The sequence below is a fragment of the Xenopus tropicalis genome, chromosome 3, assembly GCF_000004195.4.
Source record: "Xenopus tropicalis strain Nigerian chromosome 3, UCB_Xtro_10.0, whole genome shotgun sequence".
NCBI classification, from domain to species: domain Eukaryota; kingdom Metazoa; phylum Chordata; class Amphibia; order Anura; family Pipidae; genus Xenopus; species Xenopus tropicalis.
In genome coordinates this window covers 127378807-127404238 of record NC_030679.2, presented here as the reverse complement: position 1 = coordinate 127404238, position 25432 = coordinate 127378807, and the positions used below count along the sequence as shown (strand labels likewise).

Below are 25432 nucleotides of genomic sequence, written 5' to 3'. Positions count from 1 at the left end.
TCTCCCTACTATACCTGCTATCCCACAGCCCCAGTCCCTTCCCAGAGGCTATTATCCCACTGCTACTATAGGCACCATCTCTCCCTACTATACCTGCTATCCCACAGCCACAGTCCCTTCCCAGAGGCTATTATCCCACTGCTACTATAGGCACCATCTCTCCCTACTATACCTTCTATCCCACAGCCACAGTCCCTTCCCAGAGGCTATTATCCCACTGCTACTATAGGCACCATCTCTCCCTACTATACCTGCTATCCCACAGCCCCAGTCCCTTCCCAGAGGCTATTATTCCCCCACTGCTATTATAGGCACCATCTCTCCCTACTATACCTGCTATCCCACAGCCACAGTCCCTTCCCAGAGGCTATTATCCCACTGCTACTATAGGCACCATCTCTCCCTACTATACCTGCTATCCCCCAGCCCCAGTCCTTTCCCAGAGGCTATTATTCCCCCACTGCTATTATAGGCACCATCTCTCCCTACTATACCTGCTATCCCACAGCCACAGACCCTTCCCAGAGGCTATTATCCCCCCACTGCTACTATAGGCACCATCTCTCCCTACTATACCTGCTATCCCACAGCCACAGTCCCTTCCCAGAGGCTATTATCCCCCCACTGCTACTATAGGCACCATCTCTCCCTACTATACCTGCTATCCCACAGCCACAGTCCCTTCCCAGAGGCTATTATCCCACTGCTACTATAGGCACCATCTCTCCCTACTATACCTGCTATCCCAAAGCCACAGTCCCTTCCCAGAGGCTATTATTCCCCCACTGCTACTATAGGCACCATCTCTCTCTACTATACCTGATATCCCACAGCCCCAGTCCCTTCCCAGAGGCTATTATCCCTCCACTGCTACTATAGGCACCATCTCTCCCTACTATACCTGCTATCCCACAGCCCCAGTCCCTTCCCAGAGGCTATTATCCCACTGCTACTATAGGCACCATCTCTCCCTACTATACCTGCTATCCCACAGCCCCAGTCCCTTCCCAGAGGCTATTATCCCCCCACTGCTACTATAGGCACCATCTCTCCCTACTATACCTGCTATCCCACAGCCACAGTCCCTTCCCAGAGGCTATTATCCCACTGCTACTATAGGCACCATCTCTCCCTACTATACCTGCTATGCCACAGCCACAGTCCCTTCCCAGAGGCTATTATCCCACTGCTACTATAGGCACCATCTCTCCCTACTATACCTGCTATGCCACAGCCACAGTCCCTTCCCAGAGGCTATTATCCCCCCACTGCTACTATAGGCACCATCTCTCCCTACTATACCTGCTATGCCACAGCCCCAGTCCCTTCCCAGAGGCTATTATCCCCCCACTGCTACTATAGGCACCATCTCTCCCTACTATACCTGCTATCCCACAGCCACAGTCCCTTCCCAGAGGCTATTATCCCCCCACTGCTACTATAGGCACCATTTCTCCCTACTATACTTGCTATTCCAAACTTTGGAATAATTTCATGTTTTTCTCACAATGTATGTACAGAGTATGATGGGTTAAATGGAGGTTAGCACTGATGGTCACTCTTCCTGTGGGTATTTAACAATGGAATGTATTTGTATTAGTAGGCTTGATAAAGGGCTGAACTGAAGTTGAAACATTGGTTTTGGCACTTAAATAAAATCATCACTTTTCAAAATAACCAGAGTGCTGCTGTTTTCATCATTTTGTAAATTAATGAGTACTGTAGTTGCTTATGTATGGTGCAAAGCCTTCTGAAAGGAAACAGGAAGCAGAGACACCGCCATCTTGGATGTAGCATCTGTACACCTCACCGTGAGCAGCAATATATGATTTCACTTCTGCTGCTGCTGCAGCCTAAGAGAGAACGGAGGAAGGTAGCGCTCTGGAAAGTTTTGATACTATTTGACAATACCAATGGGATGGGTTTTTTCCCCAGAAGCTGACCATCTGTGGTGTCCTACTGCTGACTCCAACCTGTTGGGGCTGTGGCGTTGAACTCCAGTGGTCAAAGGACCATGCTTGGGACCATATTTGCCAAGACACTCCAGGGGGACCAATACTGGAACACCTAAAGGGGAACAAGAAAACAGCAGGGGTACCCCCACACCTACGATAGAAGTGGAAACTGTATAGGAGCTGCTGTTGGAGGGACTGTAATGGCACTGCCAGCACTTACTGAAACTGTACCACGACCACTACCCCAGCAGGGTGAATCCATGTTCTCCTAGAGCTGCATCTAAAGTACAGAAAAGCAATAAGCAATGGGGTTACCGTATATACTTGAGTATAAGCCGATCCGAATATAAGCCGAGGTACCTAATTTTACCTAAGGAAACTGGAAAAACGTATTAACTCGAGTATAAGCCTAGGGTGGGAAATGCAGCAGCTACTGCTAAGTTTCAATAATCAAAATAAATACCAATAAAATTAATTGAGGCATCAGTGAGGTATATGTTTTTAAATATTTATTTAAAAGAAAAACAGTAAACTAGCTCTGTAAGCGGAGAAGAGGGTCAACAAAAACAATGAGTACTCCCCCACGCTCATTGCACATTGGCAAACTGGCAGCAGACCCGGTCCTGAGAGACAAGTAAGGGGAAATAAGTATTGCGACTGGGAGTGGGCCAGGGCACTGGAGGGTCTGGTTGCAAGAGGCCTAATTTGCACACAAAGGAAAGAGGGTGCTAGTCTGGTGGGACCCATGCACCCGACTCAAGTATAAGCCGAGCGTGACTTTTTCAGCACATTTTGGGTGCTAAAAAACTAGGCTTTTACTCGAGTATATACAATACTTTATGCCTTTTGCCCCTGAGTGGGTGGATGCCCATCTGGATAACTGGATTACTGTCGTCATGGTCACACCACTGAAACCCCATCAGCCCTGTCCCTGATATCATTAGCCCACCCTCAACTTCATCAGTCCCAATCCTAAAATCATAAAAGTTGGAAACCCTAATGCTTAGGCAGTGTGGGAAAAGGTATATTTAGGGTGTCTATACCAAAAAGGATAATAGTTTAATTGGGGCACATATTTCCTTCCCTAAGGGTGAGGTTTCCTAAGTGGCATCTAGCCTCTAGCAATTCCTCATCAGATTGTGCCCGAGTAATCTTTATAAATGTATAACTACATCCATATTTGATTTGTAATTATGGTACTGACATTTTTCTCGTGTTCCAAAAACATTAGTCATTTTGCATTTATTCATGCAGAAGAAGAAGTTCCAGAAAAAAAATGCAATGTGAGTGTTGCAAGATGGGCGCCAGTGCCAGGGGCGGGGAGAAAGCTGAATGTAAATGTTTTATTGTATGAGTTTAAATTAAAGGGGTGGTTCACCTTCAAGTTAACTTTTAGTATGTTATAGAATGGCCAATTCTAATCAACTTTTCAATTGGTTCATTATTTATTTATTATAGATTTAAAATTATGGGCCCGATTCACTAAAGTCCGAAATAAGGAGTGCTATTTATAGCATGCGTTAAAAATCTTATCACTTCTTATTTTTCGCTCGATTCACTAAAAGGACACTTGTCATAATTAAGAAGCGATGTTCTTGGCGTTATTTATCTTACGATGACATATTTTAATGAAAAAAACTATGCGATAAGCGTTATTGACCTTTAGTGAATCGGCCCCTATAACGCTTATCGCATAGTTTTTTTCATTAAAATATGTTATCGTAAGATAAATAATGCCAAGAACATCGCTTCTTAATTATGACAAGTGTCCTTTTAGTGAATCGAGCGAAAAATAAGAAGTGATAAGATTTTTAACGCATGCTATAAATAGCACTCCTTATTTCGGACTTTAGTGAATCGGGCCCTATGTGTCTTCTTCTGACTCTTCCTAACTTTCAAATGGGGGTCACTGACCCCGGCAGCCAAAAACAATTGCTCTGTGAGGTTAGTTTTATTATTATTGTCACTTTTTATAACTTATTTTTCTGTTCAGGTTCTCTCCTGATTATATACCAGTATCTCATTCAAACCACACCCTGATTGCTAAGGTAATTTGGACGCTAGCAACCAGATAGCTGCTGAAACTCCTAACTAGTGATGAGCGAATCTGTTCCGTTTCGCTTCGCCGAAAAATTCGCGAATCTTTCAAAAGATCCGCGAAACGGCGAAAAATTCGCGAAACGGCGAAAATGTCGTGCGACAAAAAAAATTGTCGCCCACGGCTATTATTTTGTCGCGCGGCTATTGTTCCGTCGCCCGCGGCTATTGTTTTGTCACGCGGCTATTGTTTCGTCGCCCGCGGCTATTGTTTCGTCGCCCGCGGCTATTGTTTCGTCGCGCGGCTATTGTTTCGTCGCCCGCGCCTATTGTTTTGTCGCGCGGCTATTGTTTCGTCGCCCGCGGCTCTTATTTTGTCGCGCGGCTATTGTTTCGTTGCCCGCTGCTCTTATTTTGTCGCGCGGCTATTGTTTTGTCGCGCAGCTATTATTTTGTCGCCCGCGACTATTCTTTTTTGACGCCGGCGACAATTTTTGGACGTGCGGCGAATTTTTCTGCGGCGAAATTTTTCATCCGTTTCGCAAAACAATCCGCCAATGGCGAAACGCGGAAATTCGCCGCGAATCCATGCCTGGCGAAACTTTTCGCCCATCACTACTCCTAACTGAAAAACTGCTGCAAAGTGAAATAACTAAAAGACAAATACAAATAATTAAAAGTAAAGAGTGCAAACTTTCTCAGAATATCACTCTCTACATCATACTAAAAGTTAACTCAAAGGTGAACAACCCCTTTAAAGTTGAAGTGAAAGTAGATTGCAATGTGTTAAACAGGCCACCAGGGGGCAGTAAGAGGTTGATGCGGAGGGTATAAAAGACTTGTATCAGTGTCTATAGTAAATTATAACCTCCAATTTGTCTGAATCAAACCCCCCACCTTACTGGTTTTGGCAGGTCACATGTTTTTCTAGTGATGGTTGGGACACTTAGTGGGGTATTTATTAATATTGTAGACAAACATCACCAGTGACATTGCCCATCGAAACCAATCAGCAATTAGAACGATTTGCACAATCACAAAAGTAAACATCTGATTGGTTGTTATGGGCAACATCAGCAGTGATTTTTCTTAGGGTGCTTTTGCGATCACCGTGCACCTATCACCTGTGGCATGATAGACAGGGGGTTGTTTCAGCATGCAGCACTGCTGTACATAGAGATTCATGCAGCAGCTCTACCCATTTACTGAGCAATTATACAACAATATATATGTAATGGTGTTGAACAGGCTGAGACACAAGACCAACATGCTATTTAATAACTGGGGGGTTGCTGGGGATGAAGGGAGTTTCTGCACACAAGGCATTTAGTTAAATTTCATATCTACATTAGCAGTGACAGGGAAGGTTAAGCTCACAATGGGCCAGCTAGGGCACAGCAGAGAACCTGACACTGAGGGCCTCACAGCAATTGGATATTAACAGTGCTGAGTGCAATATGTGACCTATGGTGAAAATAGGAAGGGGCTGATAGTTACATAGTTACATAGTTACATAGGGTTGAAAAAAGACCAGTGTCCATCAAGTTCAACCCATCCAAGTAAACCCAGCACACCTAACCCACACCTACCAATCTATACACTCACATACATACACTATATATACAACCACTAGTACTAACTGTAGATATTAGTATCACAATAGCCTTGGATATTCTGATTGATCAAGAACTCATCCAGGCCCCTCTTAAAGGCATTAACAGAATCTGCCATTACCACATCACTAGGAAGGGCATTCCACAACCTCACTGCCCTCACCGTGAAAAACCACCTACACTGCTTCAAATGGAAGCTCCTTTCCTCTAATCTAAAGGGGTGACCTCTGGTGCGCTGATTGTTTTTATGGGAAAAAAGAACATCCCCCAACTGCCTATAATCCCCTCTAATGTACTTGTACAGAGTAATCATGTCCCCTCGCAAGCGCCTCTTTTCCAGAGAAAACAACCCCAACCTTGACAGTCTCACCTCATAGTTAAAATCTTCCATCCCCTTAACCAGTTTAGTTGCACGTCTCTGCACTCTCTCCAGCTCATTAATATCCTTCTTAAGGACTGGAGCCCAAAACTGCACTGCATACTCAAGGTGAGGCCTTACCAGGGACCTATAAAGGGGCAAAATTATGTTCTCATCCCTTGAGTCAATGCCCTTTTTTATACAAGACAGCACTTTATTTGCTTTAGTAGCCACAGAATGACACTGCCTGGAATTAGACAACTTGTTATCAACAAAAACCCCTAGATCCTTCTCCATTAAGGAAACCCCCAACACACTACCATTCAGTAGATAGTTTGCGTTTATATTATTTCTACCAAAGTGCATAACTTTGCACTTATCAACATTGAACCTCATTTTCCAGTTTGCTGCCCAGTTATCTAATTTTGTCAAATCGCTCTGCAAAGCGGCAGCATCCTGCATGGAACTTATAGTTTTGCACAATTTAGTGTCATCAGCAAAAATAGAAACGGTACTCTCTATGCCCTCCTCCAGGTCATTAATAAACAAGTTAAAAAGCAAAGGCCCAAGGACTGACCCCTGCGGTACTCCACTAACCACACTGGTCCAATTAGAAAATGTTCCATTTACAACCACTCTTTGTACTCTATCCTTCAGCCAGTTCTCTATCCAATTACAAATATTATGTTCTAGGCCAATATTCCTTAATTTGATCATTAACCTTCTGTGAGGTACTGTATCAAACGCTTTAGCAAAGTCCAAGTAGATGACATCAACTGCCATTCCAGCATCGAGGTTCCTGCTCACCTCCTCATAAAAGGCGACTAAATTAGTCTGGCAAGATCTGTTACGCATAAAACCATGCTGGCACAAACTAATAGTATTGTGAACTGCAATGTATTCAAGTACCCTATCCCTTATTACCCCTTCCAAAAGTTTTCCTACTACTGATGTCAGACTAACAGGCCTATAGTTTTCAGGCTGAGAACGGGATCCCTTTTTAAATAACGGCACCACATTAGCAATCCGCCAGTCTCTTGGCACCATGCCAAACCTCAATGAATCCTGAAAAATTAAGTGAAGAGGTTTGGCAATCACAGCGCTCAGCTCATTTAATACCCTGGGATGAATCCCATCTGGCCCTGGACCTTTGTTTACCTTTACATGTTCAAGTCTCTTTTGAATTTCCTCCCGAGTGACCCACGCGCCAGTAGCTAAATTACTAGAACTGGGCATATTACAAGGGAAGCCTTCATTATCTGGCTCCTCAGATGTATAGACAGATGAAAAATAAGAGTTCAAAATTTCAGCTTTTTCCCCATTCTCATCAACCAACTTACCCCCCCGTGATAATAAAGTTCCCACCCCTTCTTGCTTCATTTTTTTACTATTCACATAATTAAAAAATGGGTATTATTCTTGACTTGGGCCCACAGAAACATCCTCTGCTACTCTGACAACCCAGTCCAACCCTGGGGTATGGTCTGTGGGAGTCAAACCCATGACTACCTATTTATAGATCAGGGCCATTTGATTCAAAGCACCAGCACTGGTTGGTAAATCAAGGGGCCCTAAAAGACTTTGCTTTTCGAGAAAAAGTAACAAACCACACAGCCCCTGACTTGAATATGATCAATTCCAATAATATTCATTTCACAGATGTAAGTCTATTTGGGCCCTTACCATCCTTCAGTGCACAGATATTTTCATTATGAGACTGAAAAAAAGTGTCAGTTCCTAGAAAGAAATTTCCAGTTATCATCTATACTGTAGTCACAATATGCCCTCTAGTGGCTGGTGCTATAAGAGCACGTAAGTGCTTTGGGAAAGACATATTAACATCTCTTCATTTTGATTCTGCAGTTTGAAAAGGCAGCCTGAATAATGCAATAACATGCAGGAGGTTCTGGTTTGACACCTGAAGGACTGACCTTTACCCATTATTGACTTACTGTATATTAGAATGTTTGCTATACTTCATTAGAGCTGTCCAGCTGAACTACAACATCCTACAGCCTCACATAACTCGATAATAAACATGAAGATGTTACGAGACATATTCGCAAAAGATGTATTTGGATTAGCAGCAATATAAAAAGGTTTATTGGTACAAAATAACAGTGTCATAATAAAGTCCAGCATTATAAGCAAACAGCCATAAATGCTCTTGCTTGCACACTGGAAAAGACAAGAAGAAATAATTTATCAAGACAAAACTTTCATTTAAATCTTACCCCCCCCCCCCCCAATATGTTTAAGTAGCAAGTACCCACCACGCAGGTCCGGACTGGGAGTCAAAATAGGCCCTGAAGTTTCAAGTAAACAAAGGCCCAAACAGCCCCCCACCAGCCCAATAAATAGTGACTGTCTGTGGCACCTTACAGCAGCCCCTCTGGCATTTGCCAGAACCCACAGATTGCCAGTCCGGGCCTGCACAAGGTATCCAGCAAGGAGTGGGATGACCCCATTACTGTTTCCATACAGTGGGTCTCTTAGTGTTTGAATAATGTCGGTGCATATTTAGAGTCATTGCATGGTCTGTGCCTGTTGTAAGTGCAGGAGTGATACAGGAGCAATACAGGTGTCTGGGAAATAGGTGACTATTATGGTTTATCCTAATGGCTGTGGCTGTGGCTTTGAGCTCCCTTATTTAGTTTAAAGGCATAGATACATACATTGAGTAAAATGTACTTTACCGTGTCCCAGAGTAAATACATTATTAGGCGGTGGTGCTATCTTTGCACAACTGCAGCCTTGTGTCCAAAAGGTGAAGAACTCTCCCACAAGGCACTGGGTCCCCGCAAAGAGCAATACATAAGGCTCAGGCCAGGCAACGCCTGCCCAATGCTGTAGCACCATAAAGAGCAAGGCCACATGTATCTACAGAGAGCACCGAGGTGGGCCGCAGGAGCTGTGCATGTGAAACCATGAAGAAGAAATAGTATGCTGTCCTTAATAAAATATCAGGCGGCGTTCTCTAAATCTTCATTAATGAGCCCCATCAATCCTCAGACATTAAATCCCAGCAAAATACATGACAGTTGTAACCAGTCATTCCTTATGAGGCAAGGCACACAGCTGAGACACTCGCTTGTGATATCATACCCAAAAACACACAGGATGCTAAAGACTCCATGATCTGTTGTATAGGCTTGGGATCAGCAAGGCAGATACATCACACTGCTGATGGGTTTACCCTTATTCTGCCTTGCGAAGACAAAAAATATAGACATATGGAATTAAGGGATCATAAACAAAAGTGTTCTGTAGTCTTGGGGCCAACAAGTTAAATAAAAATGATGTGATTTTCTCAGCCATGATATTTTCTAAGGAATGAAAGGATAAGAATCTAATAAATCTATCACACATGTGGCCCCACTGATGAACAGAATTATTACAGGTATATCAATTCCATCTTTTTGGTTTGCTTTGGACATTCTGATCAGATGTAGATTTATTGCCATTGTGCTTATTAAGGCGCAAAACAGGTCCCTTCTTCATTAAGGCTCATTTTCTGTCGGGATCCTCCTTGAGCTGATCAGAGAGGTCAGTCAGATCTTCCTTTTCCCCTGCGTTCGCCTCCGCATGAACATGGACAATGACTGGGCGGGAGAGGATCTTCAGCGCCTCCAGGTAGCTGGGCGGTGGAGTCTGCGTGTTCTCCAGGGGCCGAGAGAGGATCTTGAGGGCGTGCATGTAACTGGGAGGTGGAGTGATGGTATTGTTCAGCCGGAATCCATGGGGAGCCAGCAAGGCATTTACTTCTGTAACCAAAGTAATGGGGGAAAGAGGAATGAGATGGTGCAAGGTGAAGAGACAAACACTGAAAGATCTGTAGTCTCATTGCCTAGATCTGTAGTCTCATTGCCAAAATCTGTAGTCTCCTTGGCAGCCTCTGCCAGCGAAGGTGAACTGCAGTGATACTTGCTACTAGCTGCTAATAAGCTTTCTTCAAAAAATGGAAGTCTAGATATTTTCTTCCTTACATTTAAGTACTTTATTGTAGTAAAAGTATACCGCAGGTATAGATTCAACCATTTTATCAGTCTTTCAATTTCACTTTCTTATTCTTTCTCTTTCCAGCTTGCAGTGTAAAAATGCTAAAACCACTGAAACCGCCTCCCCCCCAAAAACTGACTCTCTGTGAGGCTAAATTTTTATTGTTACTTTTTATCACTTGCCTTTCCATTATGACATACAAACTGCAGCTTAGTTGCTAGGGTAAAAGAGACCTTAACAACCAGGCAACCATGACAATTTCAACCTAAAAAGATTCAGTTATTGCTTTTAAGGTAAAAGACTCCCCTTAAACCTAAATGGGGCACAGGTTTATCCAACCACCTTTGCTCTCCCTTATTGCTATGCGCATTGTATGAAACAAAGCATTGAACATACCACTGGGGTTCTCGAGGACAGCAGGAGAGGAAGGAGGGCTGTGTGTCTCCTGGACGGTGATACCCGGGGTTTCTCTTCTGTATATACTTCTACGGGTGGACTTTTTGCCAAAGCGCTGCATGCCAGAAGTAAAGAAGCGCCTGTGCCCATAAGAGTCCACGCAGCATTTGCAGGTCTTGCATATTTTATCCCAGCAGAAGAATGTAATCATCAGAACTGCAATGAAGATGGCCAGCCAGACCATCCAAGACTCTTGCATCCTGCGGAACAATGGGAAAAATATAGGTAGAATCACAGAAATAAAGGGTAAGCTATAGGGACAAGGCAGACAAAAGCAAGGGTCCAAAGACTAGCTTCATTTAATTGTTATTGCTCAGTAAATCTAAGGGAGCATTCATTCCACAATTTGCCCACTGTGTTGTCTCTTAACTCTTGGAATAAAAATTAGACTTGTATTTTAACAACATATGGAGGCCCCAGATTGACCCCAGCTTAGATGGCACTGTTTCATTACAGCAGTGATCCCCAATAAGTGGCCCGGGAGCAAAATGTTGCTCACCACCCCCTTTGTTGCTCCTAGTGGCCTCAAAGTAGGTGCCCATTTTTATATTTATGGCTTTGAGACAATTTTTGGAAGCATAGAGAAACAGTATTACTCCAAGCAGAGCCTTCTGCAGGCCAGCAGTCCTCATGGGGCTACCAAATAGCCAATGACAGCCCTTATTTGGCATCCCCAAAGAACGTTTTTATGCTTCTGGTGTGGCTCACAAGTAAAAAAAGGTTGGGCGTCCCTGCATTACAGTAAGTAGGAGATTTAAGGCTCAATACACAGGAGGTTACCAGTGCTTGTAACATGTATGGTGTTCTGAGTTTGAGTTCGGCCTAAATGAGAACGTAGTAATGGCCTCTTTTATATGAGGTGGAGGTCAGGCACCCAGTAAACATGGTATAAAGATGCACCTAACACATTTGGAAACATCTTGCAAGGTCATTTTCTATTGTAGGAAGAAACTGTAATAAAGAGGGCCATGTAGACCCTAAGCAGGACCTATTTTCGGGTCCTGAATCCTAGGTTAAGGGGTCAGGGATAATGCTGCAGTACTCCTCATCACATCAATTATCACTGCACACCATCAACATCAACCATTCCCTACCTCCTTGTACCCATTGTATATAAAGGGCTGCTCTGCCCCAAGGGCTATATGGTATGCCTCCTGCTCTCTGTTCCACTCTCACCTGGACTGATCACACTGAAGATAGGTAGTCAGATCAGCCTTGCAAATGTCGACCAGCCTTGAGTCGCACTCCCAGAATTCAGTCTCATTTCCTTGGCACTGGAATGCCACCGATGGCAGTTTTCTTCTTCCCTTGCTGAGTGCTGTGAAAGCAGGTTGTTGGGGCACACACCCCACCTGTGGCACCGAGAGACAAGGCAAACATTATCCTTATGCCTCAGCCTAACATTCAATCTAATCCAGAGAAGGGATGGCACTGAACAGCCAGGGCTATGGCAGTATTATGCATCCAAAAATGCTACCAAGATGCAGCTGTTAACATGTGCGTTGTGGGTCCCCTTATGTAACGGGACATCCTACCTGGCATCTTCTGTTCCTCGCCAGAGAGGAACCATGGAGATTGACCATGGAGAGGGAATTTCTATAGAGGAAGCAGACCCTGCAATCCAGGTCCCCTGTCCCCCCGCTAGTCAACCACACATCTCTCTATGTATTTACAACATTTTGGTCGCTAAAGGCATTTCCTACAAAAAAAGCTGCCAACTTACCTGCTGGCACAGAGCTGGAGCTTCGTTCTCCCTAACACCACTGTAGCACAGGGGTCTCCACATGTTGTCCTTTAATACTTCCACGTGTCCATCACAAGAGGTTCGCCCCCCGGTCATGCGCAAGGTTCTATTATCTGCCGGGTTACAAGAAGCAGAACAGTACAGAATTAATATTAGGTATCCAAAGTAAGGCAATAGCACACCAAATATTACCGCAGTGTATCCTTTCCTAACTGACCAGTTTTAAGAAGAACAAAACCCTTTTGACAACCAGGCCCCCTCCACAGACCACAATGCACCACTCGCCCCAGAAATTACACAGAGGCCCAAACAGCCCCCCACTGGCCCAGGATGTCTACGGCATCTACAGCAGCCCCACAGATTGAGAGTCCAGGCCTGCCACTTGCCCAGGTCCTCTTCACTGTGATCCTCTCTCCTGTAACATGTACACTTGAAGTTAATCCAGACCAGCAATGCCTTCTGTTGGTAAGTCTGTTGGAAAGGAAGGGGTATGGATGGGACCTGAAATGTCAGAAGGGTTTTGTTCTCGTTTAAAGATGATATCATACATGTATCACTTATTCATCTAAAGGAACAGTAACACCAAAAAACAAAAGTGTATGAAATTAATTACAATGTAAAGTACTGTTGCCTTACAGGGGTAAAAGTTGTGTGTTGCTGCTGTGTAGCCATGGGGGCAGCCATTCAAGCTGGAAAAAAGAAGAACTGGTTACATAGCAGATAACAGATAAAACACCATTATATTCTACAGAGTTTATCTGTTATCTGCTATGTAACCTGTGCCTTTTCTCCTTTTTTCCAGGTTGAATGGCTGCCCCCATGGCTACACAGCAGCTTATTTATATAAACTATAGTAGTCTTTCTGCAGCAAACGCACAGCCTTTACCAGCGCAGGGCAGCAGCACATTATATTTTAAATACTTTAAAGCTCTTTTATTTTTTGGTGTTACTGTTCTTTAATTTCACTTATTTACATTTACTTTCAGGTAGGCCCGGACTGGCAATCTGTGGATTCTGGCAAATGCCAGAGGGGCTGCTGTAAGATGCCATAGTCAGTCACTATTTATTGGGCTGGTGGGGGGCTGTTTGGGTCCCTAGGTATATGAAATGCCAGGGCCTATATTGGCTCTCAGTTCAGGCCTGCATTCAGAAAAAAGCTGCAAGTGTGGTTGTACATGTATCTATATAAGCAGAAGAAGGAGGAGAAGCAAGGGGTGGGTGCTGGAAGCTGCCCGAATTAGCAGCTGGGCTGGCCCTGAAGCATACAGCACTGTGTACCATCATATAGAAGATGTGTATTCCTGCTTTGTATTGCATTGTGTACAGGCCCAGACTGGCAATCTGTGAATTCTGGCCAATGGCCAACTATGGCCACTATTTATTGGGCTGGTGAGGGCCTCTATGTACTTGGAATGCCAGGGACTATTATTGAATCCCAATCCGGACCTGATTGTGTATGATAATGTTACATCTTATGTGGATCTGCTCTGTATTGCCCTGTCTTGAGTTGTGTTCTGCATTTATGTTATAGAATGCTGTGTACTTGTTCTTTGTATAACAATGTGGGTGAAAGTGTTACACACTCCATACATACTGAAAAGAATCTGTTACATGCCTTGTGTTTTTGGTTTGTACATGTACGGTGTGTGATTGTGTTACATGCTATACACTCCTTCCCTCTACTGCACTGTACATAATAATGTTATTCACTGTGTATTGATGCGTGTGCACAATAGTGTCACATAGTGTGTGCTACTGCTCTCATACCTAAGGGTTAGGGCCCTGATGGGACCCCATAGTCTTAAAGACTATTAATATGAAATTATAAACAAAGTCAGTGGGAAGGGGCCAGTTCTCAGTCCCACATTCACTTGGTGGAGAATATGGGTAAATAAAGAAGAGGAGGAATATTTTGGTCCCAAGAAAATTACTGGCACACATAAACAGGGTCGGACTGGGGGGTGAAGGGCCCACCGGGGCTCCCGCACCAGGCGCCCTGCAGGTGCCCCTGCGTCCCCTAATTTCCCCCCTGCAGGGGCCCCCCTGACCCGCCTCGCAGGGCCCCCCACCCAACGCCCTCCCCCGATCGCGCGTAATTTAAAGCGTATGGGGAGGAGCGGTCGGGCTGGGGGAGCGCCATCAAGGGTCAGGTCCGACCCTGACATCCATACAGACATTTTGATCAGACTGATAAGAACCACATCAGGCTATGGATACACCATCTAACCTGATTGGCTCAGTTTGGACCCCCAACCCTAGATACAAGCACAGTGTCAGACTGGGAACCCAGGGGCCCACCAGAAATCCTTAGACCCTAGGCCCGCTTTCCAAACTATTTTTCCTTCTTTCCTCACCCAACCTCTTTATTCTCCTAGTCTCTTTTATTTACATGCTAACATTTATCCTTCCATCTATTTCTCCTCTTTGTACCCATTCAGAAATAGGGAATGAGCATGAAACAGGCCACATGGTCTGGTTGGGCCCCACTGCACATATGAATGCTCCACCAATAGAAGCTCTATTTTTCTGCATTCAGCGTTAAAGGGGTGGTTCACCTTTATGTTAACTTTTATTATGTTATAGAACATCCTATTCCTGGCAACTTTGCAATTGATCTTCATTATTTATTTTTTATAATTTTCCAGTGATTTGCCTTTCATTTCTACTCCTTTCAAGCTTTGAAATGGAGGTAACTGACCCCAACAGCCAAAAACTGTGTGTCAGTAACTGCTTCTAGTCTATCACTGATCTTACCCTAATGTGAAGGATCTTACACATGTGATTGTGTAGCAATATAGGACTGATGAATGATATATCAGTCTGTGGAATATAAATAAAGTTGTAGATTTGGAGTGAGCTATATCCATGACAACAGTTATGTCATTCAATGTAGGGTATACATAGGAAAAGGATAAAACAGACTGACCATAGATAGCCCTGAAAAAGTCAATCGAGAATGTGACGAAACGTGTAGGGCAGGTATTAGCTAGTGACACAAGCGGGAGTAAACAGCCTGGGTGGTGGGTTAGCAAGCTGTATGGGCAGCAAATGGGGATTAGGGACTGGCTGTATACCTTTGCTAAACGATTTTGTGGTTAAGTGTGATCTTATGATTCATATTTAACATCTAATTTACAATAGTGTAAATATATGAATTCAGCACATGTGCACTTCATACGGGACAATCCCCTCAATAAAATGAATTTAGTATATACTGCTTTAAAAGAGCAAGTCCTGCAGCACAAATATCAATTGTTTTTATTCTTTTTGTTGTTAGTCCTATGAATTTGGCCCTTAATTTGGTCATGATAAATTAATAAAGGTTTTAAGCCGAAAGCACAAAACACTTTCATCTATTTAGATCTTCGAAATCAGTGGACACAATGTGCAGAGCTTCATTCCATTACCTAATGAGCTAGTATAAATTTCAGTGTTCTATTATTCATTTTTATTATTTTTCTTTCTATTCAATTCCTCTTCTATTTGTATTCCTCATTTAAACCACTGTCAACAACAAAAATAAACACAACAAATAAAAAAATGAAGACCAATTCCCAGCATGACTGGCGACATCATACTTAAAGTTCATTTAAAGGTGTCCACTCCGGTGGGTACCAACCCAAAGGGGAGTGAGGTCAACTCACACTTGCCATGCAGTGGAATGCAAAAAAGTCTATTTCATGTCAAAATGCCCATGTATATATATATCCTAACAAACAGAATATCAGTGCTTTGTATCTGGGGTGGCTAAACTGTTCTGAATGACAGGGCTACATACAGTAGTATATACTGTACTTTGCTACTTTGTACCTGTAGTATCTGTTCCATTCTGTGTGATATATGTTCCAGGAGTGGCCATATCATTCTGAGTGCTATATGTTCCAGGAGTGCTGGGGCCATTCTGAGTGCTATATGTTCCAGGAGTGCTGGGGCCATTCTGAGTGCTATATGTTCCAGGAGTGCTGGGGCCATTCTGAGTGCTATATGTTCCAGGAGTGCTGGGGCCATTCTGAGTGCTATATGTTCCAGGAGTGCTGGGGCCATTCTGTGTGATATATGTTCCAGGAGTGCTGGGGCCATTCTGAGTGCTATATGTTCCAGGAGTGCTGGGGCCATTCTGAGTGCTATATGTTCCAGGAGTGCTGGGGCCATTCTGAGTGCTATATGTTCCAGGAGTGCTGGGGCCATTCTGAGTGCTATATGTTCCAGGAGTGCTGGGGCCATTCTGAGTGCTATATGTTCCAGGAGTGGCTATATCATTCTGAGTGCTAAATGTTCCAGTAGTAGCCATGTCATTTTGTGGGATATCTGTACCTGGGGTGTCCGTACCATTTTGGTTACAGGTCACAGCTGCTATCCTCTCCGGCGCACACATCTGCACAGTCTGTCCAGGTGCCCTGCATTGACCCACACTGGGTTCATCTCCTAAAAATCAAACCAAATGTATTAATTTTAAAGGAGAGGAGCAAGACAGTGAAAAGATGTGACAACCCCTAACCTTACTGAGATATATTTTTGCATTAGGAGGAGTGTCATTTCTACAGCTGTGGTCCTCTTGTGGTGTGCAGCAGTTGTCAAAAACATCCAGTCATGTCTTCCCATAGAATAGCAAGGCAAGAACAGTCTGGAACAGCACCACTTGTATTCTTATTTAAAATGTGTGGCCTTTTATTAAGCTATGATAAAAGGCCACACATGGCCTGAAATATTGCTGTAATTCCCTAAGATGTGTGCAATAAAGGCATTTTAAATAAGAATACAAGTGGTGCTGTTCCAGACTGTTCTTGCTTGGATATACTGATGGGAAGTGGCCAATGGGGAACCTGCACTATTCCAAAACAGATTCAAGGTGTCGTGCTGACTACTATTTACAAAAAAGCACTTTGCCTATGGCAGACAAGAAAGAACATGGAAAAGATCAGGAAAATGGCTGGTGCTTTGGAAACAGTGTTAGTGTGAGGTTCATGAAGCTGTGTGTGTAGGCACAGCATGTAAAGGTAGCCCATAAAATAACAAGACCCCAAGGCAGGTGTTTATGGTGTTAATGCTGGGGCTCCCTTATTTCCACAAGTACCCTTGTGAACAGTGTTTAAATATGAACAATTGCATGCAATTTAGGCACTTATGCTTGCTTTCATGAAAGGATCCTTGTACCTGTTCATCCTGCACCTACAAATGAATAAATTCTTGGCAACACAAATCTTATTTTATAAGAGAAAGGTTTTTAGTCTACTGTTCTGTAGAGAGCCATGAATGGCGTTTGAGCCCTGTTTATCTTCCTGTGTAAGAATTAATATCATTGTGTTCTACAGAGCTTATCTGTTATCTGCTGTGTGATTTGTGTGAAAATTCAGCAGTTCTGCAAGTAGTACCTGAGCACTGAACCCCCTGTATGGCCTCAATAGCAGAGTCGGGAGACGAGTGCAAGTTCCACGTGGCGTTTGGAGTCCCACAGCCTGATTCCAGGCACACCACCTGCGCGAGTGGCGAGTCCACATTCCAGTGCTCATCGCATGCCTGTGTAAAATTAAATAAGGGTAACGTTTATTTCACTTGTGGGACCTTCTGAATTCTATAAAGGTGGGGGCAGTGCAAACCAGCACTATTTTACTCCCCTCTATGCTCTACTAAGTTCAGCTTATAAACTACATGTTCTACGTGTTCAGATGCTTTCTGAGTTCAAGCCTCCCTTCTTTAGGCCAGCATTTGGTCAGGGACCCACTTACCTTATTAAAAGATAAATTACACCATGCCAACAGTACAGTAAATTCATCCAAGCTCTCACCCTAATTGGCCTTCCAAAATATCTAGGAGAAAAGCCACCCCAGACACTGCATTGGGCTTGACGTGTAAGGAGATTACTTTTAATGCCTAAAACAATAATGTACCGGTCTTATTGGTATAAAAGCATGCTTCCATTTCAAGGGGCTAATTTATTGCATCTTCCTACGCACATAGGCTATTATGTCACTGTCCATAAGAACAGACTATATAAACAACCTACATGGCAGGGATCCCCAACCTTTTTTAACTGTGAGCCACATTCAGTAAAAAGTGTTGGTGAGTCACACAGGCATAAACTAAGTTCTTTGGGGATGCCAAATAAGGGCTGTGATTGGCTATTTGGTAGCCCCATGTGTGGAGCCTCTGCTTGTAAAAATGGGCACCTGCTTTGAGGCCACTGGGAGCAACATCAAAGGGGGTGGTGGGTAGCATGTTGCTTGCGAGCCGCTGGTTGGGGATCACTGCTACAGGGTGTTGAGGTGAGGGATCAAGGTGGCCACAAGATTAATGCTGCCATGGTTGGCGCTAAGCTAGCACCAGGCACATGGTTTAGTGGTCAACTCATTCATAATATATAGCAGCAAAACCTAAATGGAGTACAGAAAAAAAATATAGAGCAAACTGGTGTGATCACCGCCTGTATACAGTTACACTGATACTGTTATTTGGTTTCACCAAATGTACTCCAATGTACTACACATTAACACAGGCCTAGAAAATAATAAGGGCCATTGGAAACCAGGAGGAAATTGGGAGTTGAGTGGGGCTTAACTGGCGTAGAGTATATGGCTGTGGAAGCCTGGGGAGTTGTGGGGACTAAATATCCTTCAAGGGATCAAGGTAGTTACCAGATGAAACAGCCAAACAGATCATGGGTTTAGAAAAGCATCTAACAAACAGTTTTAGGTTCAGGTTCTTTTCTTCTAACATGTTATCCCCCTCATACCCACCCTGAAATCATCTGTGCACTATGTATTTGCTCCTTATGCTTTAGATAGAATTGGGTCACCATCCCTCACAGCTTCCATTTCACACAACCAAAGCACAAATCATTTTCCTGATCTTCCCTATATTCTTTCATGTCAGAAATATTAAGGGGTGAGGGAGAAAATCAATACAATTATTAGTGTGACGTGTACTTGAATCATTCCGTATGCGTGTATGTTCCAACCTGCTGTGCTGAGCCTGATTTACAGGAAAGTCTATGAGGTTCTGCTCTCCAGAGAAAGATCAATAGTTGACTATTCTTAGGCTGCATCTGGGAACACAATTACTGGGGTGTGCTGGAGATGCACAATTACTGGTTCATAATAGGCTAGAGTTAGCCAGCAGGAGAGGGACGCGTTATTATCTGAGTATAAAATGAGAAACACATGCCCAAGAATCTAGGGCAAACAATTGGCCAAGAGACACCTCAAGCTTACACTAATGTGTAGAAAGGGTAAAGTAAAGGGAGTTAATTTAGAAGCCTAATTTGAAGCTGTCACAGCATAGACACGCAAGAATCACCACAACTTTGCCACCTACAACATGATTACTATATTAGGCTGAACCTTATTCTATGCTACTCCAACAGCCTTATCCCTCTAAAGTTACACTGCAATGCTCCACCATCATATTCTAGGTTCCCCTGAGCTTTCCCCATGGCAAATATACCGAATGCTTAAGATGGGGTCCCTAACCATTTTTACCCATAAGCCTTATTCCCATGTCAAAAATGTTGGAGAGCAACACAAGTATGCAAAAAATTCCTGGGGTGCCAAATATAGGTTGTTATTAGGTACTGGTAGGCCTTGTGTAGACTGGCAGCCTACAGGAGGTTGTGTTTGGCATTATTTATGTTTTTAAAGCTTACCCTCAAGCCATGAATTTAAAAATAAGCAACTGCTTTGAGGCCACTAGAAGCAACATGTTGCCTGTGAGCCACTGGTTGGGGATCACTGGCTTAAGAGGCTGTAATGGATGTATAAAGTTTGGTGAGTAGGGGTAAGATGCTTGCAGATAATTCCAAGTTGAAATTGAACTCAACCCAGTGTTAAAGGCAGAAGTTCTACCCACTGAGCCACCATGCTACCCAAATCAGCTACCAGGGGCACAAACAAATCTAAGTCCATAAAGTTTGTTTGAGCCCAAGAAGTCTGGAAATCTCTGATTGAGTTAGAGCTGATATATATCTTCAGGCACTCACATGGGGCCAGTTATACAGTAAGTCGATTCACCCACACACAAACGAGTTTCCGCTTTCTATTTTATGTCTCCATTTTTTCCATTCTGTGAATTCTCTCCCAGATCTTATCATAGTGCAACAGCTAAACAATGTGTTATTTTTAGCTTCTGAACTGTTATTTTTAGGTGTTATCAATATTCATGATTTGACATCTCGGGACTGTGTTCATTCACACGCTGGACACATGCACTAATTTCCTGGGCTCCATTCATATTTCTCCAAATTAGCATGTGGTTTTTACTTCCGACTCTGCTTTATCCCTAAACAATATTGTACATATGTCTGTAAAGGTTCTCATTCATCCAGGTAATGGTATATCTACAGTAATAAGTCAAATCAAACGGACTTGGTGTATTTTTTTTTCCTTTAAAGATGTTTCACTGGTCATCCGACTTTCTTAATTCAGAATATATTGTACTTGATCCTTCTGAAGTTAAATACCCTGGAATGTTGCTCCACTTAGTATAATCTGTTTATCTTAACTAGCATGGGTCATGATGGTAAACTGTTGAATGGAGCAAGATTCCAGAGTACTTAAAAGAAAAAAAAATAGAGTAAGTCCAGTTGATTTGACTTATTACTATAGATATAAATTGTACATAGGCAGAGGGTACTGATGGATCATAATCTTATCGCATCAAGATCTACATCACCAGAGCATACTACTCCCAAGCTAATAAGACCCGCGGCACAGAAATCGGACAGAAAATTGGTGGGTATTTAGCTCAGAAGAATCAGGACCATCTGGTTCCGCCAAGCACTGGTCTAATGAAGTGACAAAATAACTCTGATCTGGGAAAACCCCTGCCCTTCTTTATGTAAAAGCAGCCACAAAGGGTTATTATAACGGTTCTGCAAACAATAGCCAATGGGACAGACTGTCAGATACGGAATGATGTGGATAGCCAGATGATAGTGATACACCAGTGATGCCGAACTAGTGGCTCGTGAGCAATACGTTGCTCACCAACCCCTTGGATGTTGCTCTCAGTGCCCTCAAACCAGGTAGTTATTTTTGAATTCCTGGCTTGATGGCAGATTTTGGTTGAATAAAAACAAGATTTACTACCAAATAAAGCCCCCTGTAAGCTGATAGTGTGCATAGAGGTTCCTATCATAGCCCTTATTTGGCACCTCCATGAACTTTTATGATACGTGTGTTGCTCTCCAAGTCTTTTTACTTTTGACTATGGCTCACAAGTAAGAAAGGTTAGGGACCCCTGTGATACACTATTCATCTGGAAGCAGCTATGCCAATGGCTGTATACAAGCCAATAGTTTGTAACCAAATACACTATTTTCACTCCAGATATCCCAATTCAATGCAGTAGTTGGAAAGAACATAACTAAGCAAACTTTATGATCATATCTCCCAATTAGTGGCCACCATAAGCTTGTTCCTTCTGTTCTGCAGTTAGGTGGTTATGAGGGACATGTTTGCTCAGTATTTATAATTCGGTTTTAACTTTGTGTTGTTACATTTATTGAAAAACCCCTACATTAGCCCTGGCCATAGGCATAACAATCTACCTTTGGCCAGCGCATCTTTGCATCACCCAAGCTCTTAACATTAGTCAGACAAGACAATACATATATACTGGAAAACTTGCTCACTAACCAGGCTGAAGTTGTCATTGCTGAACAGAAGAACAACACCACTGCATGTATCTTTACTCTCGATCCACGACTTGTTGTGAAATATTCCTAAAGAGCTGTGTAATAAGGACTGGCTCCTCACACCTATTCAAAAGAGGTAGAGAATGGGTTAAGCACAAAATCAAAACACAATGTCCTGTGTATGCAGTGCCTGCATGCTAACATGCTAACAGCCTCATATAGAAAAGTCCAAGAGCATGGTTGGTGGAATGGGCATATGAATAATCGATAATACAACTTGGGAGGTATTGGTAGGCCCTTGAGCATCTATTTTTGGACAGTCACAGCTCTGAGCCCCTATGTAACGTTGAATATGAGCAGCAGATGCACCATCCTGTGATGTGTTGGCTGACATGAAACCTGCAGATTGAAATTTTGGGTGACTGTTGCCGGTTTGGGTTGGGTGTGGGAGTCGGACCCTTTTCCTTTGCTCCCGATGCCATCCTGTCTTGGAACCAGAGAACTGTGCAAAAGTAGCATGTGGAGCAGCAAAACAAGTGTAGGGGTTGGATATGGGTTAGGATTGGATGTGAGTTAAGTTTTTCCTGCCCCGCACATGACTGTCACCCTTATCTGATCTACCACATATTATGCTAATAGTTTACATAAGATATGTTAGTGGTTACTATTTTTCTGGAACAGTGATTTTATACCCAGAAGCAAAGGTGTAGATAAAGTTCAGTAGAGTCACACTATGTGGCAAAATGAAATAAAAAGAATAAAAACTGACCTACCAGATTGCTATCCATCAGTGAACAAACACAGTTTAAACGACTGAGCAGATAACCAGTTAAGGTGGCCATACACGGGCCAATTGTAGCTGCTGATATCGGCCCCTTGGACCTATTCGGCAGCTTATCGGCCCGTGTAGGGGCAGAAATGACGACCTTACCCAACCGATATCTGGCCTGAAATTGGGCAGATATCAATCAGGCAGGTTTAAAGATTCAGTCGGATCGGGGACCATATCGGCTCGTTGATGCGGTCCCCAAACCAACTGTGCCATTGCTGCCATGAGAATTCGATCGTTTGGCCCCAGGGCGAATTAGCCTACATTTTCCTGATATTGCCCACCCGTAGGTGGGGATATCGGGACAAGATCCGCTTGCTTGGCGACCTCGCCAAGCGAGCGGATCTTAACGTGTATGGGCACCTTTACAGTCATATTATTGCAGGGTTGGGTCCCTAGGTACTGTATATACTCGAGTATAAGCCTAGTTTTTCAGCACCAAAAATGTGCTGAAAAAGTCACCCTCGGCTTATACTCGAGTCCAGTGCCATGGGTCCCTCCAGACTAGCACCCTCTGTCCTTTGTGTGCAAATTAGGCCTCTTGCAACCAGACCCTCCAGTGCCCTGGCCCACTCCCAAATTCATCTTCATCATTGCACTTTATATTCTATATAAATCATAGTTTTGAAGGTTTTTAACTCTTTGTGTTTAGCTTGGTTTCTGATTGAAGAGCTAGTTTACTGTTTTTCTTTGAAATATATATTTAAAAACTTATACCCCACTGATGCCTCATTTAATGTAATTTCATTGGTATTTATTTTGATTATTGAAACTTAGCAGTAGCTGCTGCATTTCCCACCCTAGGCTTATACTCGAGTCAATACCTTTTTCCAGTTTTCTTAGGTAAAATTAGGTACCTCGGCTTGTATTAGGAACGGCTTATACTCGAGTATATACGGTACTTAGAAAGCCCATTATGTGATTCTTTATTAGTCCAGACTTTTAGTCCCACTTTTGCATGTACAGTAGAGGACGAAAGGTACCAACTCTATATGGTATTCAGCTCATGGTTCCCTCATTTCACCCTAAAGCAATGGTTATCAAAATTTCTCACTTTAAGCCCCCCCTTGAACGTCCAACTTTTCACCAAGACCCATTTTTAAAGTCCAACATGTGGTCAGGGCACCCTTAGCTCATGAAATAAGTATAGATATACAAAAATACTGTGTATTGGTAACTTAATAATAGTTTCAAGAATATCTAGGACAGTAAATATATGTTCACCCCAAATCTTACCCTAACCTTCAAGCTGGGTTAGAAGAACAAATGGTAAGGTCGCCAAGCAATCACCTAAGACCCTGGGCCAAATGATCAAATTAAAATGGCAGGTATATGGGCCATCAGACCGAGGTCCGCATTAAAGAGTTGATGCAGTCCCCAATCCTATGGGGAAATCAAACCTGCACGATCAAGATCTGCCCAATTTTAGGCCAAATATCAGTCGGGTAGGCCCGTGGGGGGCCTGTGTAATAGCCATTGCTTCAGTTAAAATATATTGGTATTAATGACACTTACATGTACACTAGCACACATGTTTAAAATAAATAGAGACAGCACAACATTTGACTGCTGGGAGACTCCGGTGGATGCTGACAAATAAGCACTTTCAAATATGTGAATAACATCATTTCCCCCCAAAGTTTGGGCTGGATCCTTAAAAGATCTTGCATTAGTTACCTCCATTTAATTGCCAACGTTATAATTATTTTGGCTGCCTTGAAAATCAAATCCTACAATGACCCTTAAACTGTTGTTTATTTATATTTCCCAGCATTCTCTGCCAGCCAGCGGCTTTTTAGTTAAACCATTACTGAAGATCTGCAGGTTAGCCATCGCTTATTTTAAAATTATAAAAGAAAAACAGATTTCTAGACAGTGCACTGACTGGAATGTGAAAGGCTGTCCCTGTGGTTAGTCTGAAGCAGCATCACCTCGTTGTTATGTATGGAGGCTGGCAGACAGAGGTGACGGTTAATGTGAGAGCATAATGCTAACAGAGGCTGTGTGGGGAAATGAGAAAGGACAGGAGGGGTTAGAGGGGACAGAGCAAGCAGAGAAACACTAACTTAAATATACAAACTCACCAAAATTAATGAACCACAGCAGGTAACAGGAAATGGGTAGTGCCAGCTCCATGCCAAGGGAAAGGAAAGGCTGGAGAGAGAGGAGGGCCGGCCTTCTGGGTACAGGAGGAGGGAAGGACCGGGGAAACAAGGAACAGACGTGAAACAGAAGAAGGAAGGAGACTGGGGAGTAGATTCATACCTGTGCTACAGGGAGGGGAGGAGGCAGAGATTCGGATTTCATACCTGCCTGACAGACCGGCTGAGCAGAGATTCAGGAATGTGGCCGTGCCTGCTGGGTAATAGGAAGGTGCATTACTGACTCAATATAACAGCACTTGCTGTGGTGTCAGACATTTCCTTCAACAAACTGACCCCAGAACATAAAGTGAAACTATTCAGATTGACAAATCTTTCTCTGCCACCCAATGCTAATACAAAGCCAGACCTCGATGCCAATGCATTATTCACCCCTAATTCAGTTTAGTGCCACTTATTACTGCTCAGTTTAGAACCCTAAATGTATTCCTGTGTTTTGTGATAACAAGTGTGGGCTCCAGAAATACCCCTGACATTGCCTCTTTGATATTGGGAAAGCTAGAAGTTAAAAAATAAGATTGTGCTCTGGGGCTTCAGCGACTCGTACAACTGGTTTCTCCACATAAACTCCCTGCCATTGTTTCCTGTGTGAGAGAAGGGCCAAGCCTACTGTGTCATATGCTGGTGACAAATACACAGGCCACGTCTTTG

At 43.3% G+C, this 25432-nt stretch overlaps 1 protein-coding gene across 5 annotated transcripts; it reads right to left on the bottom strand.

The window, feature by feature from the left end:
- Nucleotides 1-8033: 8033 nt before the first annotated feature.
- LOC100498095 (scavenger receptor cysteine-rich type 1 protein M130) lies at nucleotides 8034-24863 on the bottom strand. Of its 5 annotated transcripts, none has more exons than XM_031899295.1 (9): nucleotides 24704-24863; nucleotides 21792-21913; nucleotides 17535-17679; nucleotides 16113-16587; nucleotides 15973-16040; nucleotides 12142-12275; nucleotides 11595-11770; nucleotides 10359-10618; nucleotides 8034-9727 (listed from the first exon to the last, which is right to left on the bottom strand). In XM_031899295.1, exons 1-9 carry the CDS (start codon nucleotides 24753-24755, stop codon nucleotides 9471-9473), a joined length of 1689 nt encoding a protein of 562 aa, XP_031755155.1. In that variant the 5' UTR covers nucleotides 24756-24863; the 3' UTR covers nucleotides 8034-9470. The 5 variants fall into 5 exon arrangements, with proteins under 5 accessions (XP_031755155.1, XP_031755154.1, XP_004912609.1 ...); XM_031899294.1 differs by having other exon boundaries at nucleotides 15973-16364; nucleotides 16401-16587; XM_004912552.4 differs by having other exon boundaries at nucleotides 15973-16587; nucleotides 24704-24862.
- Between the last annotated feature and the right edge of the window lie 569 nt (nucleotides 24864-25432).